Genomic DNA, 21,261 nt, shown 5'->3' on the forward strand with positions numbered 1-21,261 from the left:
GCTTTTTTTAGACTTTCAGTCAAGTAGCTACTGCATCGTCACTATTTATCCTAGGATTATGGTTCATACCTCGTTCCCTTCAGAATGGAGCTGGCGTTCAAATGATACCACTTGCATGCTCGTATCATATACCAGGAGTGGGAAAAATGATGTCAAAGGGAAAATTTTGGAGGGAAATTTTTTCTCGCATTTTGGGCCCCTCTGGAGCGGCTCTGTCTGAACGTAGACATATAAAAAAATCTGATAAATAGTACTTGGTATTCTGAATGTGTGTGCCAAATTTCAAGTTTCTATCTTGAATACCAAGGGCGGGATAAATTTTATCAGGAATTCCTACCATGTCCCAAATTACCGTAACACCATGATCTCAGGTAAAAAATTTCCTGAGACATCCCTAATTACCCTAGGGTCATGTTTCGCCCATCATCCTCTTCAGCTTAGAACTGCCTTTCAGGCGGTATGTCTCACTTGTCTCCATCGTGTATCTAAGGCGGGAAAATGAGGAAAAACGGGATTTTTGGGTAAAAATTTCCCTTTTTTCAACTTTTTGACCCTCTGTACCCACCTGTTTTAACGCAGAAATCTGAAAAAAAATCTGGTAGATACTACTTGGTGGACTGAATGTTTGCGCACAATTTCCATCTTCTACGTGCAAAAATAAGCCCGCAAAAAATAATACCGAAAATGTCCAAAATTCCTCTATACAGAAGTATATTTTGTTAAAAATTTCCTGACACTTCCCTAATTATTCTAGGGCCATGTGTCGCACATCATCCTCTTCAGAGTAGAACTGCCTTTCAGGCGATACCATTCGCTTGTCTCCATCATGTATCTAAGACGGGAAAGTGAGGAAAAACGGGACTTTTGGGTAAAAATTTCCCTTTTTTCAACTTTTTGACCCTCTGGATCCCCCCTGTTTTAACGTAGAAATCTGAAAGAAAAAATCTGGTAAATACTACTCGGTGGACTGCATGTTTGTGCAAAATTTCAATGTTCTACGTGCAAAAATAAGCCCGCCAAAAATACTTTACATCGCTAATAGCATGTCGGTTTGCAGCAAGTCTTTCACTATATTTGATTTCAACTTGCTAGACTTTCCGTGCACTGTACACCTGCTGCAGGCGTTTTAAAAGAGTTACCCGCAAATGTCGTAATTTGATTTTCACTTGCTAGATTTTACTTCCCTCGGAGGCTTGCTGCAACTTTGTAGCAAGTGTGTCAGTTCTAGTTTCTGCCAACAGGTGGCACAAAATTCTAATCTTAGAAATCTCCCCGCCAGGCCGCCATTTGTAGTAGGTGTGAAGTGTGTGAAGCATTAAAACAAGTGGATAATTAAGATAATTACGTAACTATCCAGTATGTAGAAATAATCTATATTTTAAACGTGTATTGTTTGACAAAGTTGTTGAGAAAAATATACTGTGAGAGTTCGTATACAGTAAATGTTCGGTTTGTAAAAGACATGCAATGCAATGCAAGTATATACTTGCAGAAGACTTACTACAAACTTGCTGTAGACTTGCACTGTAAGTGGTATCCTTGCAGAGACTTGCATCAAACCTGCACTAACTTGCTGTGCACTTGAAGTGCAAGTGGAAACTTGCAGTAGGCTTGCTGTGGAAGTAAACCCCTTGCAGAAACTTTCTTTGCAAACTTACCATACACTTGCGCTGCAGGCGTGCTACAAGTTCGAAGAGCGTCAACTAGGAAGTTCGCATTAAACTTGCATCAAACTTGCAGACTTGCATCACAAGTCTTCTGCAAGTTTGCCAGACTTGAATTGCAAATCTGCTGCAAGTTTGTTGCAAGTCATTTTTGCTATCTGGGATAACACCCCCAAAAAAGTATTACACGAAAATATAAATTTTAGACTTATGACGTCATCACCTCCTATGTCTTGACGTAGGAAGGTGTGAAACCATACGTAATGTATTCTACAATGCCTCTGGACTTGAAAAACAAAAACAAAAAAACAAAAAAAAAACGGACAAAAAAGCTCAAATAGGAGAGTTATAACGCAATGTACCATGAAACACCCCGTATGGTACAAATTGTACCATGGGATCCCCAAAGGGTTAATCGGTTCGTCTTCAGATTCATACAAAAATTGTCGTTTGACTTTTCTAGATCGTTTGAGTTTTGGTTCATTTTCAAATTGTGGTTGAATGTCGAGCTCTTCAGCAATTACTTTGGCATCAACCAAAATATTCTGGAAACCTTCATCACTTCGCATGTTCTCAAGGCGACACTTGGTTTCCTTAAGCAGATCAACTGCTTGCTGAATGTCCACTGATTGTTGTTGGAAAATATGGCTAACCACATTAACACAAGAAAGAACTTCATACCAAAACACCACAGCACAAACGAAATTAAAATTCAGGAGCTTCCTAGCCAGGGAACAAGCCTTAATTTTGCCCATAACGTCTATCTTTGAGTTCTTTGATGCTTCGAAAAGAGCATCGTAAATTTCTCCTAGTTGGTAGCGAAACGATTTGACAGCATCAATACAACTCTCTCATCTAGCATCACTAAGAGGTTTCAACGTGAAACTGGATATATGTTTTTGCAGAACAGACCAACGATATGTGGACGATTCATAGTGACGTTACAGCAGCTCAAGATTCTTCTTCCGTCACTGATCTTGAAACTTTGTACTCTGTTCATTTTATGATTGAACTCTCCAACTAAGCTTTTGGTACTAGCGAATAAGAATAACATTCCTTACTTTAATTGCTCATTAATCTTAGGCATGCTAAAGAAAATCACTAAAGAAGGTAGAGATTTCAAAGAATATTAAAAGCTGGAATCTCCAAGTTTAAATTCAAGTAATAGCTATAAGTTATGTGTGCAGCACATGAGGAGAGGTAGTGGTAAGTTAGAAATAGTACATAATGTACCGGTATTTAACTGACGCTTGCCCACCAAGTAAATACAGATATACAATGTGTATGCAAAAGTGCAATGAAAATAACTGAAACAGAAGTGATTGTTCCATTCCTTTTTGTTCACTTTTACGAGAATATTTATTCATTGTGTCTACTGTAAATTGTGAAAGCTGGAGTGAGCAGAGTGAGAAGAGATAGAGGTGAAAGAAGCCGAATACACAGGAGCGGCTGTTATTCAAACAACACTGTATAAATAAAAATAATACACACTATACAACTAGTTCAAACGTGCTGCCCAAGTACTAATTACAGAAATCTGAACACGTTTGCCCTGCTCCTGTATTTTCCGATTTCCCTTTTATGATCACTTCACTGTGTACTTTTCTATGATCAATATTTCCCTTTTCGATAAAATCAAACTAACTTTATTCACACTATTGATTTTTGTTACTAGTGTTGGAAGAATGAATTTAACACCCATTTGATAACCGATGCTATATGAGACGTGAATCTACAGGTTAACGTTTGACCCAACCACATGAGCTCCCACCGAGAATCGAACTGGAATCTCCCACACAAAAGCACATAGTGTAAAAGTGTAATAAATGAGATCTTCGTGTTACTAATGTCACGGCGATTGTCGCATATCGTGGATGCCTGCTTCTCCTATGTACAGTTGCGTGGGAATGAGGCAACCTTTTTATTGTTTATAAATTAATACTTCATTTACGTATTCAGTATATACCTTAACATAGTTCTTAAAACATCCTCTTTATTTCTGAATTACTACACAAATCTCCCTCGTAGCTATATGGATAACGTATGCGGCTTTGTGCGAGAGGCCTTGCTGTAATTCTTGGCAGGATCTTAAGTGGTTCGGTCCCATGTCATGTCTCATGTAGCCGCACTGATGATAGGGAGTCTAAACTCAAATCAAATGTAAATTACTACATTTTTTTGTAAATTTCCAACTAATAGCACAGGACGTAATTTGCATCGAATGCAACACACGCTGGCTCGTAGCCAGCCCATATGTGGGTGTGCGGGGGAGCGGTAAAAGCTAGGCGGGCCCGATCCAACCATTTTATAGTTAATTTGCAAGCATACTGTGAAAATTTTGGGCACCCTCCCCCGTGGATACGGGCTTGAACACACACATTTTTTTAAGACTCTTTAGGGTCAGAGCTCTTGACCTTCCGTTTAACTCTCCTACCCTGTGTAACTGATGTGCCCAAGTAACCTTAGGGCCCTTACAGTTTCCAGTGGGTTATGAAACAAATCTTTTCTTTCAAGCTTTCGAAGCGAAACAAATTATTTAAATCATTACAACACGAGTTAAAAAGAAAGACGACGACGCCCTACAGTTTGCACATTCATTCGAAATATACAAGTATTTTGTGCCAGATGTCATTGTCGTGCCTTTGCTGATAAAGCTTGTTTGATGTAATTGTGTTTTCAAGTGCGTATTCTAGGTGCTCCCTACAAGTTAGTAGGGAATCTAATTCGCACTTGGGCAGGGCGAAGCAGAAGTGACACGCGGGTGGTTATATAAGTTCAAGTGGTCGCTTCCTTTGCTAAGATACAGTTTAAAACAGTGGTTTCCAACCTTGCTTCTCCAGCACCCACTCTTTCGTGATATTTCACGCCCAACTCCCTTCCGCTCAAAATGACATATGTGCTTTTTGTCTGACCTATCTGTGATTTCAGATTCAGCATTGGTGTCAAATCTATATTATTATTATTATTATTATTATTATTATTATTATTATTATTATTATTATTATTATTATTATTATTATTATTATTATTATTATTATTATTATTATTAAGGGAAGTAACCATATGTTAATCCTTAGTTCCTTCGTGGCCATCTGGTTAACATACGCGTCCTTGTTTTCAGAGTCTTCGATTCCACATTAAGCAGTGGGTCCAGGTCTCAATATAATGTTAGTGTGCTGAACTTGAATGCAATGCAATTTACATTACCTTTTTCAATTGGTAATATGGACCAAACAATTATAGCTAATAATGACAATATATCAATAGCACAAGTAGGTGGACGTTTCTCACGCAATTGTACCGAACATGGTTTATCTATAAGCTTATAGCAATGTTATTTGTCGCAAAATAATTCTAAATTAGATATACTTCTGGATGCACAAAAAGACGAATTGTAAAATTAGTCCGGAAAACATTTGAAATACATATTTTGTACCTTTATGGTTATGTAGCAAGGCCAAGACTTTGGTGTTGCATTACAAAGCACACGATCGTTGTAAAAGCATAGTGTATTAATATGCGCGCACCATCAAACAACATCAGCGGCGCAAATCTGTCTTCAGCATTGTGGGAGGGAGTAAAACTGTTTCCATGTTTTTAAGCGATGTTCAAAGTATTTATGAAGCTGAAGAACAATGATGTGGAGGACCAGGAGAAGAGTTTTCTTCAACATTTTGAGGCGGGCAGATTTGAATCTTATTCTGGGGACACATCGATTTCATCTCACTTTCCTTTGTGGTAATCGGCTACAAATCATCACATTCCTCCCCCGCGATAAAAACACATTTCAAATTGGATTATTCCCCCAGTTTCAAGATTTAGAGGGAAAAATGAAATGGAATCTTTGAGTTTTACGTCCAACGGTTATGCCGGGTAGGCTAAAGGAGACGGTGATGATGAGTAATGAATGAAATGGTGGAATGAAGAAAGTGGGATGAAACGGGAGAACCCTGAGAAAACCCACGCACACGGTGTTTATCCACCACAAAGTTCACTTGGTGGGGGCTGGGATCGAACCCTGGACCCCAAGCACCAGAGGTGAAAGCTCTACCACTGACCCACCGCGGCCCCATAAGATTTGGAGGGGACGTGTACCCCTCATACCTCGGGATTTGTGCGCCAGTGACTGACATATAATTTAACAAAAATGTTGAAAGTGTAGATAGTAAAAAAAATCAAGTGGACTGTTTTTATTTAAAAATTCTTACTGGTTCAAAGATTATTTGAGTATAATATATTTGTACGGCTTAGAAAGTGAACGTAAATGAATAACTATAATACAACGTATTTACATTTAAAAGTATTTATAATTCCATCTCTCTCTCTCTCTCTCTCTCTTTCTCTTTCTTACACATACACACGGATCACACACACACAACAGAGAAAGAAATGATTCCAACAATCTTAGCAAGTTGAAATTGAAACTTCGTGACGTCATCGAGTTAGGCCAATAGAATTCTACTTGAGCCATGTATTGGACGAAACTCTTGTGATCGGCGAAAATGCGTTCCGCAAAGTTAAATGATTCTGTGTGTGTGTGTTTTTTTTTATTTGATTTGATTCCCTCAAACAAGGATTCATTCCTCTCTAGATCGAATCCTTTTGTTCCGATAAGTCGGAATAATTCTGAGTTTTCATATGGCTCTCCAATTCGTTTCGTCTTTTCACCTAAAGTAGTCAAATCATTCTTATCGCCTGAGAAGTTGCTGCAGTGTGGTGGTGTAAGAAATTGAAATGAGTAGAAACAAAAGGAGGGATTACGGTGTTTTCAAACGTGTTCACAAGGTTCCATTTTTTTCCTGAGAAGACAGAGATAATATTGCACATAGGACAAGAGCAGATACAGATATTGTTTGTTTATTTTAAGCATTTTGTTTTATTAAAGCATCTTGCTAAGAGTAGGCCTACACGTTGAAACTGTTAAAGAGTAATATGTGGTCTTCTTTTTCTTCTTCTTCTCATTCTTTTTTACATGACTATTAAACACAAAAAAAGTAAATGTTCTGTTGTTTTCGATCTTACTATTTATTTAAATACATAATACCAGCAACAACAAACGAAATCTCGGGCTTCCATTTGTAGGAGTGTCACTTGGAGAGGGTAGGGGCAATTTTCTATCCTGATTTTGAGTATTACATATTTTTAATAAAATGTAAAATAATAATAATAATAATAATAATAATAATAATAATAATAATAATAATAATAATAATAATAATAACAACAAACATTATGCGGAATTCTGTTTTCCTCGCGGAAGACTCGAGTTATATTTCCTGTGGCAACTCGTGTGGTTCGGGGGGGAAAGTGTGGTGGCTCATTGGAAGAGCGTTAAGATCCGGTGTTTGGGGTCCCTGGTTCGATCCCAGCTCGCGCCGTGTGAGCCTTGTGGTGGACAAACGCCGTGCTGGTGGGTTTTCTCGGGGTTCTCCCGTTTCCTCCCATTTTCTTCATTCCACCATCTCACTCATCTTTCGTTATCACCGCCTCCTTTAGCGTAACCGACGTAAACGGCGACGTAAAACTTGAAGATTTCATTTCATTTCAAAATTCATTGTAAGGAGTTTCGGCTTGCTTGTACTTTTCCTCTTGATGGTCGAGAGTTGTTAATGCACCTACTCTTTGTGTAAGTGGTCCCGGGTTTGATTTCGGTGAGGATATTTGCCTTGGATAGAAGTCCTATCTTGTCCATTAAATCCTATTTCATATTATCTTGGTGTTGAAATAATCATTAAAACCTAATCAAAAAAACAATTGCGAATTTTATATTAGTATAGGGTTATATGCGCATTACATCAGAATATATTAAATAAGATATTGCTTGTGTGTTACAGCAAATAGTTTTATTATCTGTCTTGCAATAAAAATCTATAGACCTGGTAACGGCGAACACCAGTGAAACAGTAAAAACAAAAGAAAAGAAAGAAAAAATAGTGATAAGACTAGCTGCCGATCTCCCCTCTTCACAAGTTGGGAGAGCAGTTGCGGTGGTCGGAAAAGTGACAGGAGAGCGGGTAAAAAGATTGCTTGTTTCCAGACATGCACGTACGGGCATTATTTGCTTCCTTGTTGTGCAGTGGCGGTCTATTCTTTGCTACTGTTTTTGTCCCATCCATATCAATCCGATTCCATTCATAGCAATGCACTCGTCTGTTGTTTGGTTCCGCCATCTGGATCCAACAACTGAATCCACTGATTCAATACGTAAACTTGCTGAGTAAATCCATCCCGTGAGTGAATCCGCCCAAATAAATCCGATTCCTTTCAGAGATTCGTTCCTTTCATTCCTCTGAAGGATTCGTTCTTTCGGAACGAATCATTCCGGAACTACCCATTACTAACTTTCATCCTATACTTATTTATTCTATACTTTAAATCCTTTGTTACGTAATACACTTTTGTTAATTTATTATACGCTTAATACACTCAATAACTGCTAAAGAGCTTTGTTACTAGGTACCTTGAACTGAGAAGAAGAAGAAGAAGAAGAATATATAATTGTTTAAAAATATCAATTATTCTGTCTGATCATATGTTTGATTGGAAGTATTTATGTTGCTTCTGTGAAAGTTCTTGTAATCATTTCATAACTCTGACAGCATAACATATAATAGAGTATAAGAACAGTGCCCATTTCTTACTAAATTTGAAGTCAAAATGGCTGGTGAGGCGTCTGTTAAGTTGGAATTATTGATGTGCAAAGAAGAAATTGATTGTGACTTGCCTCAGGAAGACCCACTCGAAGAGAAATTGTGTACAGACGAACTGATATCTGACAATAAAAAATTAATATTATCTACAACGGAAGGAGAGCAAACAATGGACAATGATAGTGCTATGAGTTCTCTGGATGTGGAACTAAAAGTTGATAGGGTGAAATCAGAATTAGCAGTAGAAGGTCCTGCATTTGAAAGTGGTATAGAAGTACTAAGAAACATAGAGGTTCAAGAGACTTGCGCGTCGTACTGTAATGACTACCAACAATTAACAACAAAACGTTTAAATTCAGTTCGGCCAGAAAGGTAATGTTCAATTTTTTATATTGCAATTGGTTCAGGTTGATAATAGGGTTACATCGGTTCGGAAAGTTTATAGGTTAAAAATAATATTTCACGAGAATTATTTAGGTATGGGAGATGGGGCGCGGACAAAATCCAAGCGGATAAAATCCAAGAGGACAAAATCCAAGCGGACAAAATCCAAGAGGACAAAATCCAAGCTAAATTCTGACAAGGCGGACAAAATCCAAGCGGATAAAATCCAAGGAACAGTATCATGTTCACAGTTGTGATATGCGCCTGTAAACACCCTAATTAAATTGTATGTTTGATTCTTTCTTCAATTGTCATGCATTCTAAAGTTTTATCTGTAATTCTTCAATTTATTGAAATAACATTTCATTTACTTTTAAAGAACTGAAAATCCAATAAAACATGTATGATTGTCACAGTAAGAGTGAAGATGAGCTTTAATTACTTATCACATCCATACGAAAGTATGTAAAAATATTATGTGTGTACAAATACATTGTAAAAGTATGTATTTTCTTCTCAATTTTATTATATACAATATAATACATTTAAGACACTCAACATATTATTGTGACACCAATCATTGGAGTATTTTAATTCCATTCTTATGAGGTGGCATACAGAAGTCTTGGTTTGTTTGTTGGTAGTGTTTTATGTATATTTTCAGGGACGTGTAGTGCATATTACCGCTGTTACCGGCGGTAACGGTAAAAATATGACAGTTTTCGTTGTTTTAATATGTCTAAATTTCATCATCAACATGGGAAGATGTTTACATATTTTCCTTTCCTTTCTTTTCTTTTTTTTAAAAAAAAAAGTTCGGACGGCCTATGCCGCATTTACACTGCCAGCGCCAAATAGGAACATATTCTTGTTGATACCATAGATTTCAGAGGTAACGCGAACCCCGATAGCGGTCATTCACTTCAGAAGCACCTTTTAGCGTGCCAGCCAGGGCCAGAAGCATCCTGCGCGCTCGTATTTTCGGAATGGCCCTTATGTTACCGTTCGGCTGAGTGGAACAGGAAAAAATAGGAACGTTTCCTGTCAAAACAAGGAGAATCTAGAATATCATCAGCATGTTTATTCTACTCGCTCTCCCCTCGCTATAGAGGATCGAGCTGACGAGCTGGCAGTGTGATTCAACTATACAGTATCGTTTGCTTCCTAATCCAAGTATGGAAATTATGCTGTAATTTCCGTATTCGTAAAGTTATTTCATTGTCTTAACAGTATACAATTTCATAGTAATGATAATGAGAGAGAAGTAGAGATGTTTCCCGCCGCTCCTTCTAATTCGTATATTTATTATTATTTAAGATTTATGCTCATTAAGTTGCAAATATTTTGTTTTTAATTTAGTATAGAATACCTACTTTCGATTCAGCAAATTTCCAGCCCTAGCCTCTTGCCTACTAGTTCAATTTGCACTTTGATGCAGTTTGATGTGTTGAAAAAGAACTGTGCAATCGTCTTCACTATACCGTAGTTTGACTGTCCCGCATTGTGTTTGACAGTCTGACTAGTTTTCAATACGGACGGAAAACTTGTTGCTCAAACATACGATGGAGCTTCGGTTATGGTTGGTGAGGTAGGAAGCAGCAGCCTCTTGTTAAACAAAGATATACAGAAGTGTATTTTTTTCATTGTCATGCCCATAGGCTTCATTTAGTTTTAGGAAAGTCCGTTGACTGTACAAAACGGTGTAAGTTTTTTTTCTAAAACCATGTCGTGACTTGCTTCTTTATTCTCGAAGTCTTCAAAAAGAACAAATGCTTTGGACTATGTAGTCACAGGCCCGTATCTAGGGAGGTTTAGGGGGGCCAAGTCCCTCTAAATTTTTGCTGTCTCCCTAAGATTTGCAAATGAACTATAATAAGGTGATGAAATATAATAAGGTTGGATCTGTCCCCCTTAACTTCAGCCGCCTCCCTACATTTTTGGGCTGGCTACCGGCCCGTGTGGTCAAGAAAAATATCCCAACAGCCTCAAACACAAGGTGGAACTATAGAAGTAGGATAAATTATGTGCTGTATAGCTTTAAAGATGAACTGTTAGGACTCTTTAAATCCATGACGAAAATATCGACGAATGAGATTCTCAAACCAGAGTTCGTGCAGCAAAATTCTACCAAACCCTTCAAAATTTTGATTTCAATTTTTTACTTGAACTGTTTTATGTTATAGGATCAAGATAAGAAATCTTTTTCACTATCTTACAGAAGGAAATTCATGATGTAAGTTTTAGCAGAAAAAAATAAATGAGTTTGAAGAATATCTAAGTTCACTGAGAGACGGTTTCGATTATGTTTAGTAAAAATGGAAGAACTTGAAAAGCCACACTTTTCAAAAGATCAAAGTAAATGAAGTGGGATGACTCCCCCCTGAAAAATCGTTGCCAATGCTTATGATTGATACGCTAAAAGGAAAAAAGGACTAGATTTTCTGATATTGAAAAACTAGAGATACTTGTTAAAACAACAACCGGTAACAGCTGTGAAAGTGTCACGCCACGCCACTGTATATTTTGAACCAAATAATTATGATATACTAATCAAATTTTCGTCAGAAATGATCAAAATGTGAAATATGTAGTGTGTATTTTTAATAATGTAATAATGTGTGTGAATTAAATAGTGTAAAAGTGTTATCTAGAAAATGGAAATGTGAAAATGTGTCTAGACAAACTAAATGAAAATGTATATATTATTGGTTATTTTGACAAGTGTAACTGAAGTAAATACTTTGAGGGTAGAGAAGTATTTTTTTATCTATATTATATCTTCTAAATTTTATTTTTACTTTAATTCTCAAAAAATATAATAGAATTAAGTGGTGTACTTCTTTTTAAGACTGGGCTGCTTTGCTGTTATGTGTTATCTCTGGTATAGCAAGCCAGTGCTTTCATTTTCTGTTTAATTTATGTGAATATACTCTTTTTAGTCAAAATATTTCTGATCATCCTAAATTGGATTCACCTGGGCATGTCCTAGCAGTGACCAGACTATTTTATGAGTAATTAAAGCTCATCTGCACTCTTACTGTGTCAATCTTACATATTTTATTGGATTTTCAGTTCTTTAAATGTAAATGAAATATTATTTCAATAAATTGAAGAATTACAGATAAAACTTTAGAATGCATGACAATTGAAGAAAGAAACAAACATAAAATTTAATTAGGGTGTTCACAGGCACATACCACAGCTACGCACATGATACTGCTCCTTGGACTTTGTCCGCCTTACCAGAATTTAGTTTGGATTTTGTCCTCTTGGATTTTGTCCTACACTCATGGGAGATACCTCGAACGTAAGTTAAGAATATACAATTTGGAAACGACTTAACACACATAGACTAGCTGCAGGCTATACCAATTAATAGTAATAATCATAAGAGTGATCGATACAACCCATGAAAATCTTATGTAGTTCGTATGTTAATGAAAAAATGATTACTTTATTATTGATTACGGATTTCTCTTCAATTCTTGTATATATTTACAGTATGGGTGCTCGACGATATTGATGGGCAGTGGGAATATTCCCGGTGTGAAGGAATTTAAAAAATGGGAATATTCCCGTTTTTTTCCGTGGTCTATAAATTCCCGGGAAGGAATCTATATCCATTAGCTTATTTTATCTTCCAAATTATAAGAACCATATGATTAATTACTTTATTTCAATATGTTATGATTTACTTGTAGGTTTTAAAGAAGTTGAAGCTTTAAAAAAAATCATTCTTTGACTGTTCTTGATATAACTAATAATATGATGTTTTAAGTTCCATTTCCATTTGCCCAAAAAAGTAAAGTAATTGTTTAGTATTTGGGGGTTAAAACTAGCAAAAGGTAAGATAATTTACGGAAGAAACGAGTTGATAGTGGTGTTCAAGTAGTCAAGAACATACGGAACATTTTTTTTAGGGCAGTAGGGGATTTGTATAAACCGTAAAGGTAAGTGGAAGTGATTTATGTGAGAAAAGAAAGTGAATTGTTGTTAACGAAGATAGAAAATAACGTGCCCTGCGGGGCTCTATCCAGCCTTCATTCGCTAACGCTTGCTCTACAATGCAGTTTGAATTTAATGTTGGTAACGTGATTTAACGTATGAAACCGTAAGACAACCCCATCGGAATAGAATATCGAAAAAATGTAGATGCAAGAACTCGCCCCCCCCGAATGTTAAATAATAGCCAAAATTAGCAAAGTACTAATTTACAAATGATGAAAAGGAACCATTGTGTAAAGTAATTTAGCATTATGCGGAAATAGAGATGAAATACTATTAACAAACTCAGAATCGCTGTTAGTAATAGACGTCGGTCTGTCTCCTCTCTCTGACTTGAATTTCTGAAGAGGTACTCGGACTTCTCTTACATGTGAATTAATGCATGAAATGTCGAGAAATGGGAAGGAAGAAAGGTCGTTTGTGACAATGTTACTTGCAAAATTTTAAAGATAAGAAAGTATCTTGCAAATATTGTGAACATACATATTTATGCGCAAATGTTGACAAAATTGTTTGTAACATTTAGTATGTTTATAATATCTTTAGTAGAGTCAAATTTAGAAAAGCCACTTACATGTAAATTTAAATTGTTTGGAGGTTTAAAGTTTGTGGATATCAGTGTTATGTGGCTTTTGTGAAATTTTAGGGAACAATTCTACAATGCTAACTCAATACAAAAATTCCAGGTGTAGTGCATGAGATGGGTTCCCAGTGGATATAAGTTGATTTCATGGGCTATGTGGGCATTTTTTGTGGGTACTGAGCTGAGAGGATGCACTCAATACCTATACTAGAAAATTGCTCTTCTTTATTTTAGCGCCTTTTCCGCGCCTGATAACTCTGCTCATTTACATATTTGGACAAGACATTTGATTTTCAGTTTTACAATCTAGTGGATCCAAAAATCTACAGACCATTTTTCAGTTGATACAGACTCCCTCATGTTCTTATCTTGCTGCTGAATTTTCGGAGTTACTAACTTCAATAGGGTATGGAACTGAATAATCCATTCTGTATTTTTTTTATAATTATTATTTTATTAACGAGGATTTGTAATTAGTCCATTATTCACAATTGAAAATACGGTGCTTTCCTGTGCATTATTGCGGCCAAGAATTCACTCTCTTGTCCACCAGCTCCTCTTTACTCTCTCTCTTTTTTAAGGGGTGGGGAGGGCGGATTTTGTGTCAGCAACAGAACAGATATCGCTGGTATGGCTATTTCATCCTCTTCATATGAACTCATATCGTGAAATAAAAAAACAATAATGTTTACAATTTGCGTAACACGCTTTTCGTTTGTTTTAATACAGCGACCACGAGAGGCTCTGCTGGTAAAACCTACTTAGTTTTAAGGATCGTCTGAGACCCCTACATACCTCAAGATAAAATAAATTGTATGGAGGTTTGAGTTAAGCAACACTGTTAAGTTGTAGCCTTGTTTGAGGCCTTAGTTCAGATCCGTGTGAGATGGGCTCAACTTAAGGCGGAGTAAAATTGGTGCTGAGAACGGCTCCTACGATACTTCTAATTGCGGGTGATATAATTTCAGATCGTAGACGAGTGAAGTGAATTCATATTTTATTTAGAAATTTAAAAGAATGTGAGAATACCCTCGTACAAATCACGCACAATCTTTCAATCGTTCTTTTTGAAACACATTAACACCTATGCCAGTTACTTCTAACTGCAGAGGATGTAATCTGAGATGAGGTCTTTCTTACTAAGTGAGTGAATTTTTTTTTTTTTTTTTTACTTTGCTTTTAGATTTTAGCCAGACATAAGAATGACACTAGATAAAAGTTCCGCATGATTTTGTATTTTTCATTTTAGATTTGCTTGAGAACAAAATATAAAGAATAGATTTATCAATAAAAAATAACTATGCAAAGTATCTTTTTTGACAAAATAGAATCTTAATATATTTGAAAACTGTGCCGATGATTTTTTCTCTGTAGTTTTCATTTAAACTGATATGGCCATTATGAGTAAAAATCGATTTCGAATCTTCAATAATCTCAATTTTTGTTGATGGGCAGCAGCATTTTTTCAGATAATTTTCTACTAGTACTACTATCAGCAAAATAAATAGTATGTCTTTTTTTTTGTGAAGATCTCTTAAAATATCTCCGTTTTGTTTATATGTTGGAAATTTCGGAAGGTTTCCCCTGCAGGACAGGTTAATAACAAACCCGCTTTTAATATTTGTGTTAGATATTAGCTTAAAAGAATAAATTAGAAGCAAAATATATTAAATCGACCGAAATCAAGATAATTACCAACTCTGCTAAAGTGGGAAATTTCCAAGAACGCGAGGGAATTCTGCAGTTCAGCAGGAAGCAGTGACATCTATGTCATTGAGAGAAATGTGGATTATATCTAAAAACGAAACATTTCTAATATGTCTTATTACGTGCATTATCTGCAAACTCCAAATATATGGATCTATGCCAAGTATTAACGTCTAGATAGAGCAAAAAGTGGAAATTACGTATGGAAAAGGACGAATCGGTAGTCGATCCTATGAAGAAACATCTTTATCGTAGAACAGGCTCAGTTCACGTAAGAAAACAAATAGCTCAGTTAGTTAAACTAACGAGTCTGTATGCCGGAGTTAGTTGGTTCGAACCCCATAGAAGTGTAATTGTGATTTTCACTACTATGGTTATTTTATTTATTTTTTATGTGGGAAGGAATCAAATTGTAACATATGTGTAAAACTTATGACGATACAAAAAAAGGAAAAAATGTCGTTGTCGCACTTGCATTAGTTTCTCTAATTTTTGTTTGCAAAGAGTTTCGTAATTATTTTCCCTGTGCTCACTGCTTACAATATGCTCGCTGGTGCATAACGAATGTTTCCCAGTAAACATTAATTCCAATTTAGAGAATTTTATAAAGTTTCACAATATTTGTCATTTAATAGTCTTCTGTCTACTTGTTTGGACATTTTGATAACAGATTTCGCTGTTAAATGTTTAATTTTCCTTAGATGTTTAATTACGGAAAAGTTTTACAATGTATTTGTTTTGAATTGAAATTATTTTTAATTTACCACATGAGGTAAGTAGCCCAAAGGAGGAGAACTCAAGTAAGTGATATTCTACGTAAAAGCAACCTATTGTACAATGATTATTGGTTCTTACCTTCAGCACATAATCTTTCCTGGTTTTTCCTCCCCTATAATCACCCATCTTAAACCTCTACATACCATCGTTCGTCTTACACAATTTCGATGCTCCAAAGACATTGTATAATAATAATAATAATAATAATCCTGAATATTCCATCCTGATCTAATATAGTAACTTTATACATCTTAGTTTAAAATTCTTTCTTTAGTAATAATTCGACCAACCATGTGGGAGACGGCACGACGTTTTATTTTGCACCTCTCATTTCATTACCTTGCCAACAGAAAGTAATTTCTGATAAGCACGGCAGACATAATGAATAAGAAATATAACATCCTTTCCCCCTTCATGATTGGAATATCACGTAGGATTTTTTATTCTACCGTGATGGCCCTTTGTGGTTAGGGGTAGGTAACTAAAGAAATACTTACTATATGGAGCCCTTGATTGTAATATTACTGCTCTATTTAAGGAAATTTTTGGCTTCGTATTAAAGTGTTTGTTCCAAATGACAATTTCAGCCCGAGTAGACGATGATCAAATCTCGGGGGGCTCTGCAATGTAGCAAAAATAATGACGTCTATATCGTGATCCTGTTGGTGACGTCACAAGTCATGACCTAAATATAGCACAAAGTAAACGCCAGATGCTGTTGGCTTTCATAGCTGAGTGAGCTAGCGCAACATGGTAGTAAGAAAAGTTTGTTTTGGCGTGGGTTCAAACCCTGCATAAGGAGAGTTATTTTTATTATTTTTATATAATTTGTAACACTTGTTTCGTTAGAAAAGATTAAAAATAATGTTCAAAAAGTAATTTAACGATTATTTTTTTAAATTTTCATTAAAGTTCCTTCATTAAAATAAGTTTGCCCTTGTACTATACAGATCCATAACAAAAGTAATAGTAGTAGTAGTAGTAGTAATAGTAGTAGGAACGGGTTAGAATGCAATTCAGCATTCATTTTTTCCGTGCGATGTTGCCATACGTAACTCGTTTACAATGCCTTCTGGCTACGGCTGAATGTATTTCAAAAATATGCTTGCTGTTCGAGATGAAGTTCCAAGGTTCAGCATTGAGTGGGCTATTAATATCCCTTCTAACAATATTGGCAGTGGACAAAAGTTAGTACGTGTTGAAGCTTTTTGCTTTTAATTTAGTTATTTTACTTTATTATTTAACGAATACATTGAAAATATATTTGTCAGCAGGCACGTATGCAGGAATTTATTTCGTTAGCGATCCAAAGCTATTTGGAGGGTGCGACTTCAGTATTAGGATAAATTATAATAAAAGCTTAAAAAATAACTCCGAAAATTAGGTTAAATTTACAGAAAAGTTGGGATTTCAGAGGGGGTTCGGAGAACCTGAACCCACCCCTAAATGCGTCCTTCTTTGTCAGTAACGTTTCCTCATTTTGAAACCCTCAGAAACTTTGAATATATAAAGGTAAACGAGTTATTTTCGATAAAGTATTACTTCAATGAGACGCGACATTTTTATTGCACATGGTGGTACTCCATGTTAACACGGGAAGAATTGCTTCCCTTTGTTTCTCTGCTATTGTGCTTAATCGAAAGGTTAGCTTTGTAAAATATTTCTCCTAAGAACAAACGTGATTGGTAGAGAACCGTGATACTGAACAGAATTCCACAGAAATGCATGTTGAACTTTCGTTTATAGCTACCCTTTGGTGATTTGCTCTCAAGGTCAATCGAGTGATAACTCAGTTCTGTCCCTGATCTTAAGCCATGTTCGTGTTACTTCGAACAGTTTTGACGTGTATTTTCTCACCACCATAGGAACAGACAATCAGGGAAAATCATAGCATATAATACATTTAAGCAAGGGGGCGCAGTGGTAGAGCTTACACCTCAGGTGCCTGGGGTCCCTGGTTCGATCCCAGCTTGCCCCGTGTGGACTTTGTGGTGGACAAACACCGTGCTCGTGGGTTTTGTCGGGGTTCTCCCGTTTCGTTCCACTTTCTTCATTCCAGCATTTCCCTTATTTCTCTTTATCACCGTCTCTTTTAGCCTAACCGGCATAACCGTAGGACGTTAAACTTAAAGATTTCAATACATTTAAGCAAGTATATTTGTCACAAAATTATTACACACATTAGCAAAGACAATACGAGTAAGGGTTTTTATTACTATTGTTTTTCCTTTTTATGTGAGAAAAAATCAAATTGTGACATCGCGATATAAAATGTATTTGGTTAGCTAACTTTGCTTTAGCTAAAGTTTAAATATCAGTAACCGTCGAAATTATTTCACTAACCGATCAGTTACTGAATATTTCAAACACGTCAAATCAGTGGCATAACATGAAGGTTATCCTCTCCTACGCAGCCCTTAGTTATGCGTCCGCCCTTTCAGCGGCGGACCAAGGGCCGGGCAACCCGGGCGACTGCCCGAGGTGCCAGAATCAAAGGGGCGCCAAACGGAGCCTCAAAAAGTAAATTTTATAATGTGTTTTCTACTGACTTTTTTTGGTTTATATTCTTGCAAAGTAGCGGCAACTACATAATTTTTTTCCATTTCACCATGGAAGAAGAGAGTTTCATAGTACTGAGGGGACTGTATCGGCAAATGGAGAGATGGCGTGTAGAATAAAGTGTGGAGGGGGAGTAAGTATTGTTTGTTTGCTTGAGTTTAGCATTCCACTGTTATGCCTTAATAGCCAAAGGAGATGTGGATACTGTTTATAGTGGAATCCGAACCACGTTTATCGTTCAACAGTAACCCTCCGGGAATTGGACCCGGGACCACAGAAGGCATGCGTGCTAGCCATTTGACCGAGCGGGTTTGGAGGGGGGGCAGAGTTCGTATTGCTTATAGCGGGCACATTCTTTGTGAAGTTTTCCTAGGTAATGAATGTCTTTTTGAAAAATTGGTTTAAACTATTAAAAACACTATGATAAAATGTAAAATATAGGCTAGTACTAGGGGGAAGAGCGACAAAAAGTCACTATGTAATTTCTATATATTTTTTGGCTTTGCAGCTTGTGCGGTTCTCACGCCACGGGGTTGCGGGGGCGCAATTTACGCCTATGCTTCGAAAGAAATTCAATAACTGTTTCAGAAATTCTACCATCAGCGTGGAAACGGGAATATATATTTTTCTAATAGTCCCATAGAACTTTCAGCGAAAACACCAGATGCAATTTTTCAGAATGGGCTCTGGCTAAGTATAAAGATCTGATGTTTCCTAAGCAAGTTCCTTTGAGAAAGTTTGCTATTTCTTTAATGGTGATGTGAATAAACATACCCATCGTTATTAGCAAGATACCAAACCATCCTGGACAAATCCCTCTAGAGCAACGATCGGCAAAAGTTTATTGTGCCTAATTTTATAAGTGACTCAAGGGTGAAACACTTGTTAACGAAAGCAATGTTGTGTATACAGTGCCTTACGTCTGACAAAATATAAAGTGTTTTGTAATCTTTAGATACTTTTCCTATTCTTTCTTTCACCCTTGGTTGTGTAGAACGCATTCGAACAAATAAAAAAGCGGCAATATTACAGTAAAGAGGCGCTAAAAATATATTATGTATTTTTGTTTGTTACCTAACCATAACGGCCTAGGATGATCTTCGGTAGAATAAAAAATGCTACGTGATATTCCATTCACGTAGGAAAGGTTCTCTAAATTTATTTGTTATTCATTTTGTCTGCCCAGCGTGTCAGAAATTAAATACCTTCTTTTGGGAGGATGCTGAAAAGACAGGGCAAAATAAAACGTCGTGCACCTCCTACATTTTAAATGTTACGTGGTTGCTCAAATTATTACTAAAGAAAGCACTATAAACTAAGATGTCTAAGGTTACTACATTATGTAAGGGGGCATATTCAGCAATAATAATAATAATAATAATAATAATAATAATAATAATAATAATAATAATAATAATAATCAAATATGAATGTCTTTGGTGAGCCGAAGTTATGTGACTCGAATGACTACATTTAGAGCTTTAAGATGAGTGGTCATAGGGGAGGAAAAAACAGGATTTTTCTGTCTGACTCTCTAACGTAAAGATTATGTGCTGAAGGTAAGAAGCAATCATCAACCTACAATTGGTTGCATTTACGTAGAATATCAGTTGCTTGAGTTCTCCTCCTTCGGGCTATTTACCTCATGTGGTATATTCAAAACAATTTCAATTCAAAACAAATACATTGTAAAATTTTCCGTAATTTAACATCTAGGGAAATTAAACATTTAATAGCGAAATCTGTTATTAAAATGTCTAAACAAGTAGGTAGAAGTCTATTTAATGACAAATATTGTGAAACTTTATAAACTTTTCCAAATTAGAATTAACGTTTACTGGAAAACATTCGCTACGCATCAGCGAGCATATTGTGAGCAGTGAGCACAGGGAAAAATAGATACGAAACTCTTTGCAAACAAAAATTAGGGACACTAATCCAAGTGCGACAACGACATTTTTCTTTTTTTTTTATCGTCATGAGTTTTACACATATGTTACAATTTGATTCTTTCCCATATAAAAAATAAATAAAATAGCCATAGTAAAAATGACAATTGCACGTCTTTGGGGGTTCGAACCAGCCACCTCCGGCATACACACTCGTTGGTTTCACTAACTGAGCTATTTGTTTTCTTACGTGAACTGAACCTGTTCTACAGTAAAGATGATTTTTCATTACGATAGTGCTGCCAATACGTCCTTTTCCATAGGTAATTTCCACTTTTTGCTTTATCTATACGTTAATAGTGTAGATTCATATATTTGGAGTTCGCAGATAATGTATGTAGTAAGACATATTATAAATATTTTGTTAAAATTTTCGTTTGTAGATTTAATCCATATTTCTCTCAATGACAGATGTCACTGCTTTGTTTTGAACTGCAGAATTCCCTCGCGTTCTTGAAAATTCCCACTTTAGCAGAGTTGGTTATTCTCGTGATTTCGGTCGATTTAATGTTTTTTTTTCTAATTTATTTATTTTAAGCTAATATCTAACACAATTATTGAAAACGGGTTTGTTATTAACGTGTCCAGCAGGGGAAACCTTCCGAAATTTCCAACATATAAAGAAAACGAAGATATTTTCAAAAAAACTTCAAATTAAAGGGACGCGTCATTTATTTTCCTCACAGTTGTATATACATTTGAGAAGTGTATTTTATATATTCGACTTTTCGTTTTAGCATATAGAGTTCACGTATGCTGACATCACCATTAATATTTAATTTTATTTGAGAGCGTTTTAACTCATTTTTTATTGTGGTGTACTAAGACGTACTCATAAAATTCCAGCGAAGCGTTATTTATTTATTTATAAATTAGCCCTCTAGAGTCCAGATTAAGAATATAACCGTTAATACAATATAATTAAATACATCCCGCCTTTCGAACAAATGTTGTTAGTAGCATAGAAAAATACACCTTCTAAG

General features: G+C 36.0%; 1 protein-coding gene across 2 annotated transcripts in view; it reads left to right on the forward strand.

Annotated features, from left to right (window-relative positions):
* Positions 1–7,770: 7,770 nt before the first annotated feature.
* Positions 7,771–21,261, forward strand: part of LOC145690882 (uncharacterized) — a 29,737-nt gene continuing 16,246 nt past the window's right edge. Inside the window, exon 1 of one of the 2 annotated variants that reach the window (XM_081766286.1) lies at positions 7,771–8,686. In XM_081766286.1, coding sequence (XP_081622412.1) covers positions 8,322–8,686 — 365 coding nt within the window. In that variant the 5' untranslated portion in view covers positions 7,771–8,321. The remainder of the gene's footprint in view (positions 8,687–21,261) is intronic. The other variant, XM_081766287.1, reaches the window with a different exon arrangement.

Source organism: Thermobia domestica, chromosome 7, assembly GCF_964235325.1.
Source record: "Thermobia domestica chromosome 7, izTheDome1.hap1.1, whole genome shotgun sequence".
Classification (NCBI taxonomy): Eukaryota; Metazoa; Arthropoda; class Insecta; order Zygentoma; family Lepismatidae; genus Thermobia; species Thermobia domestica.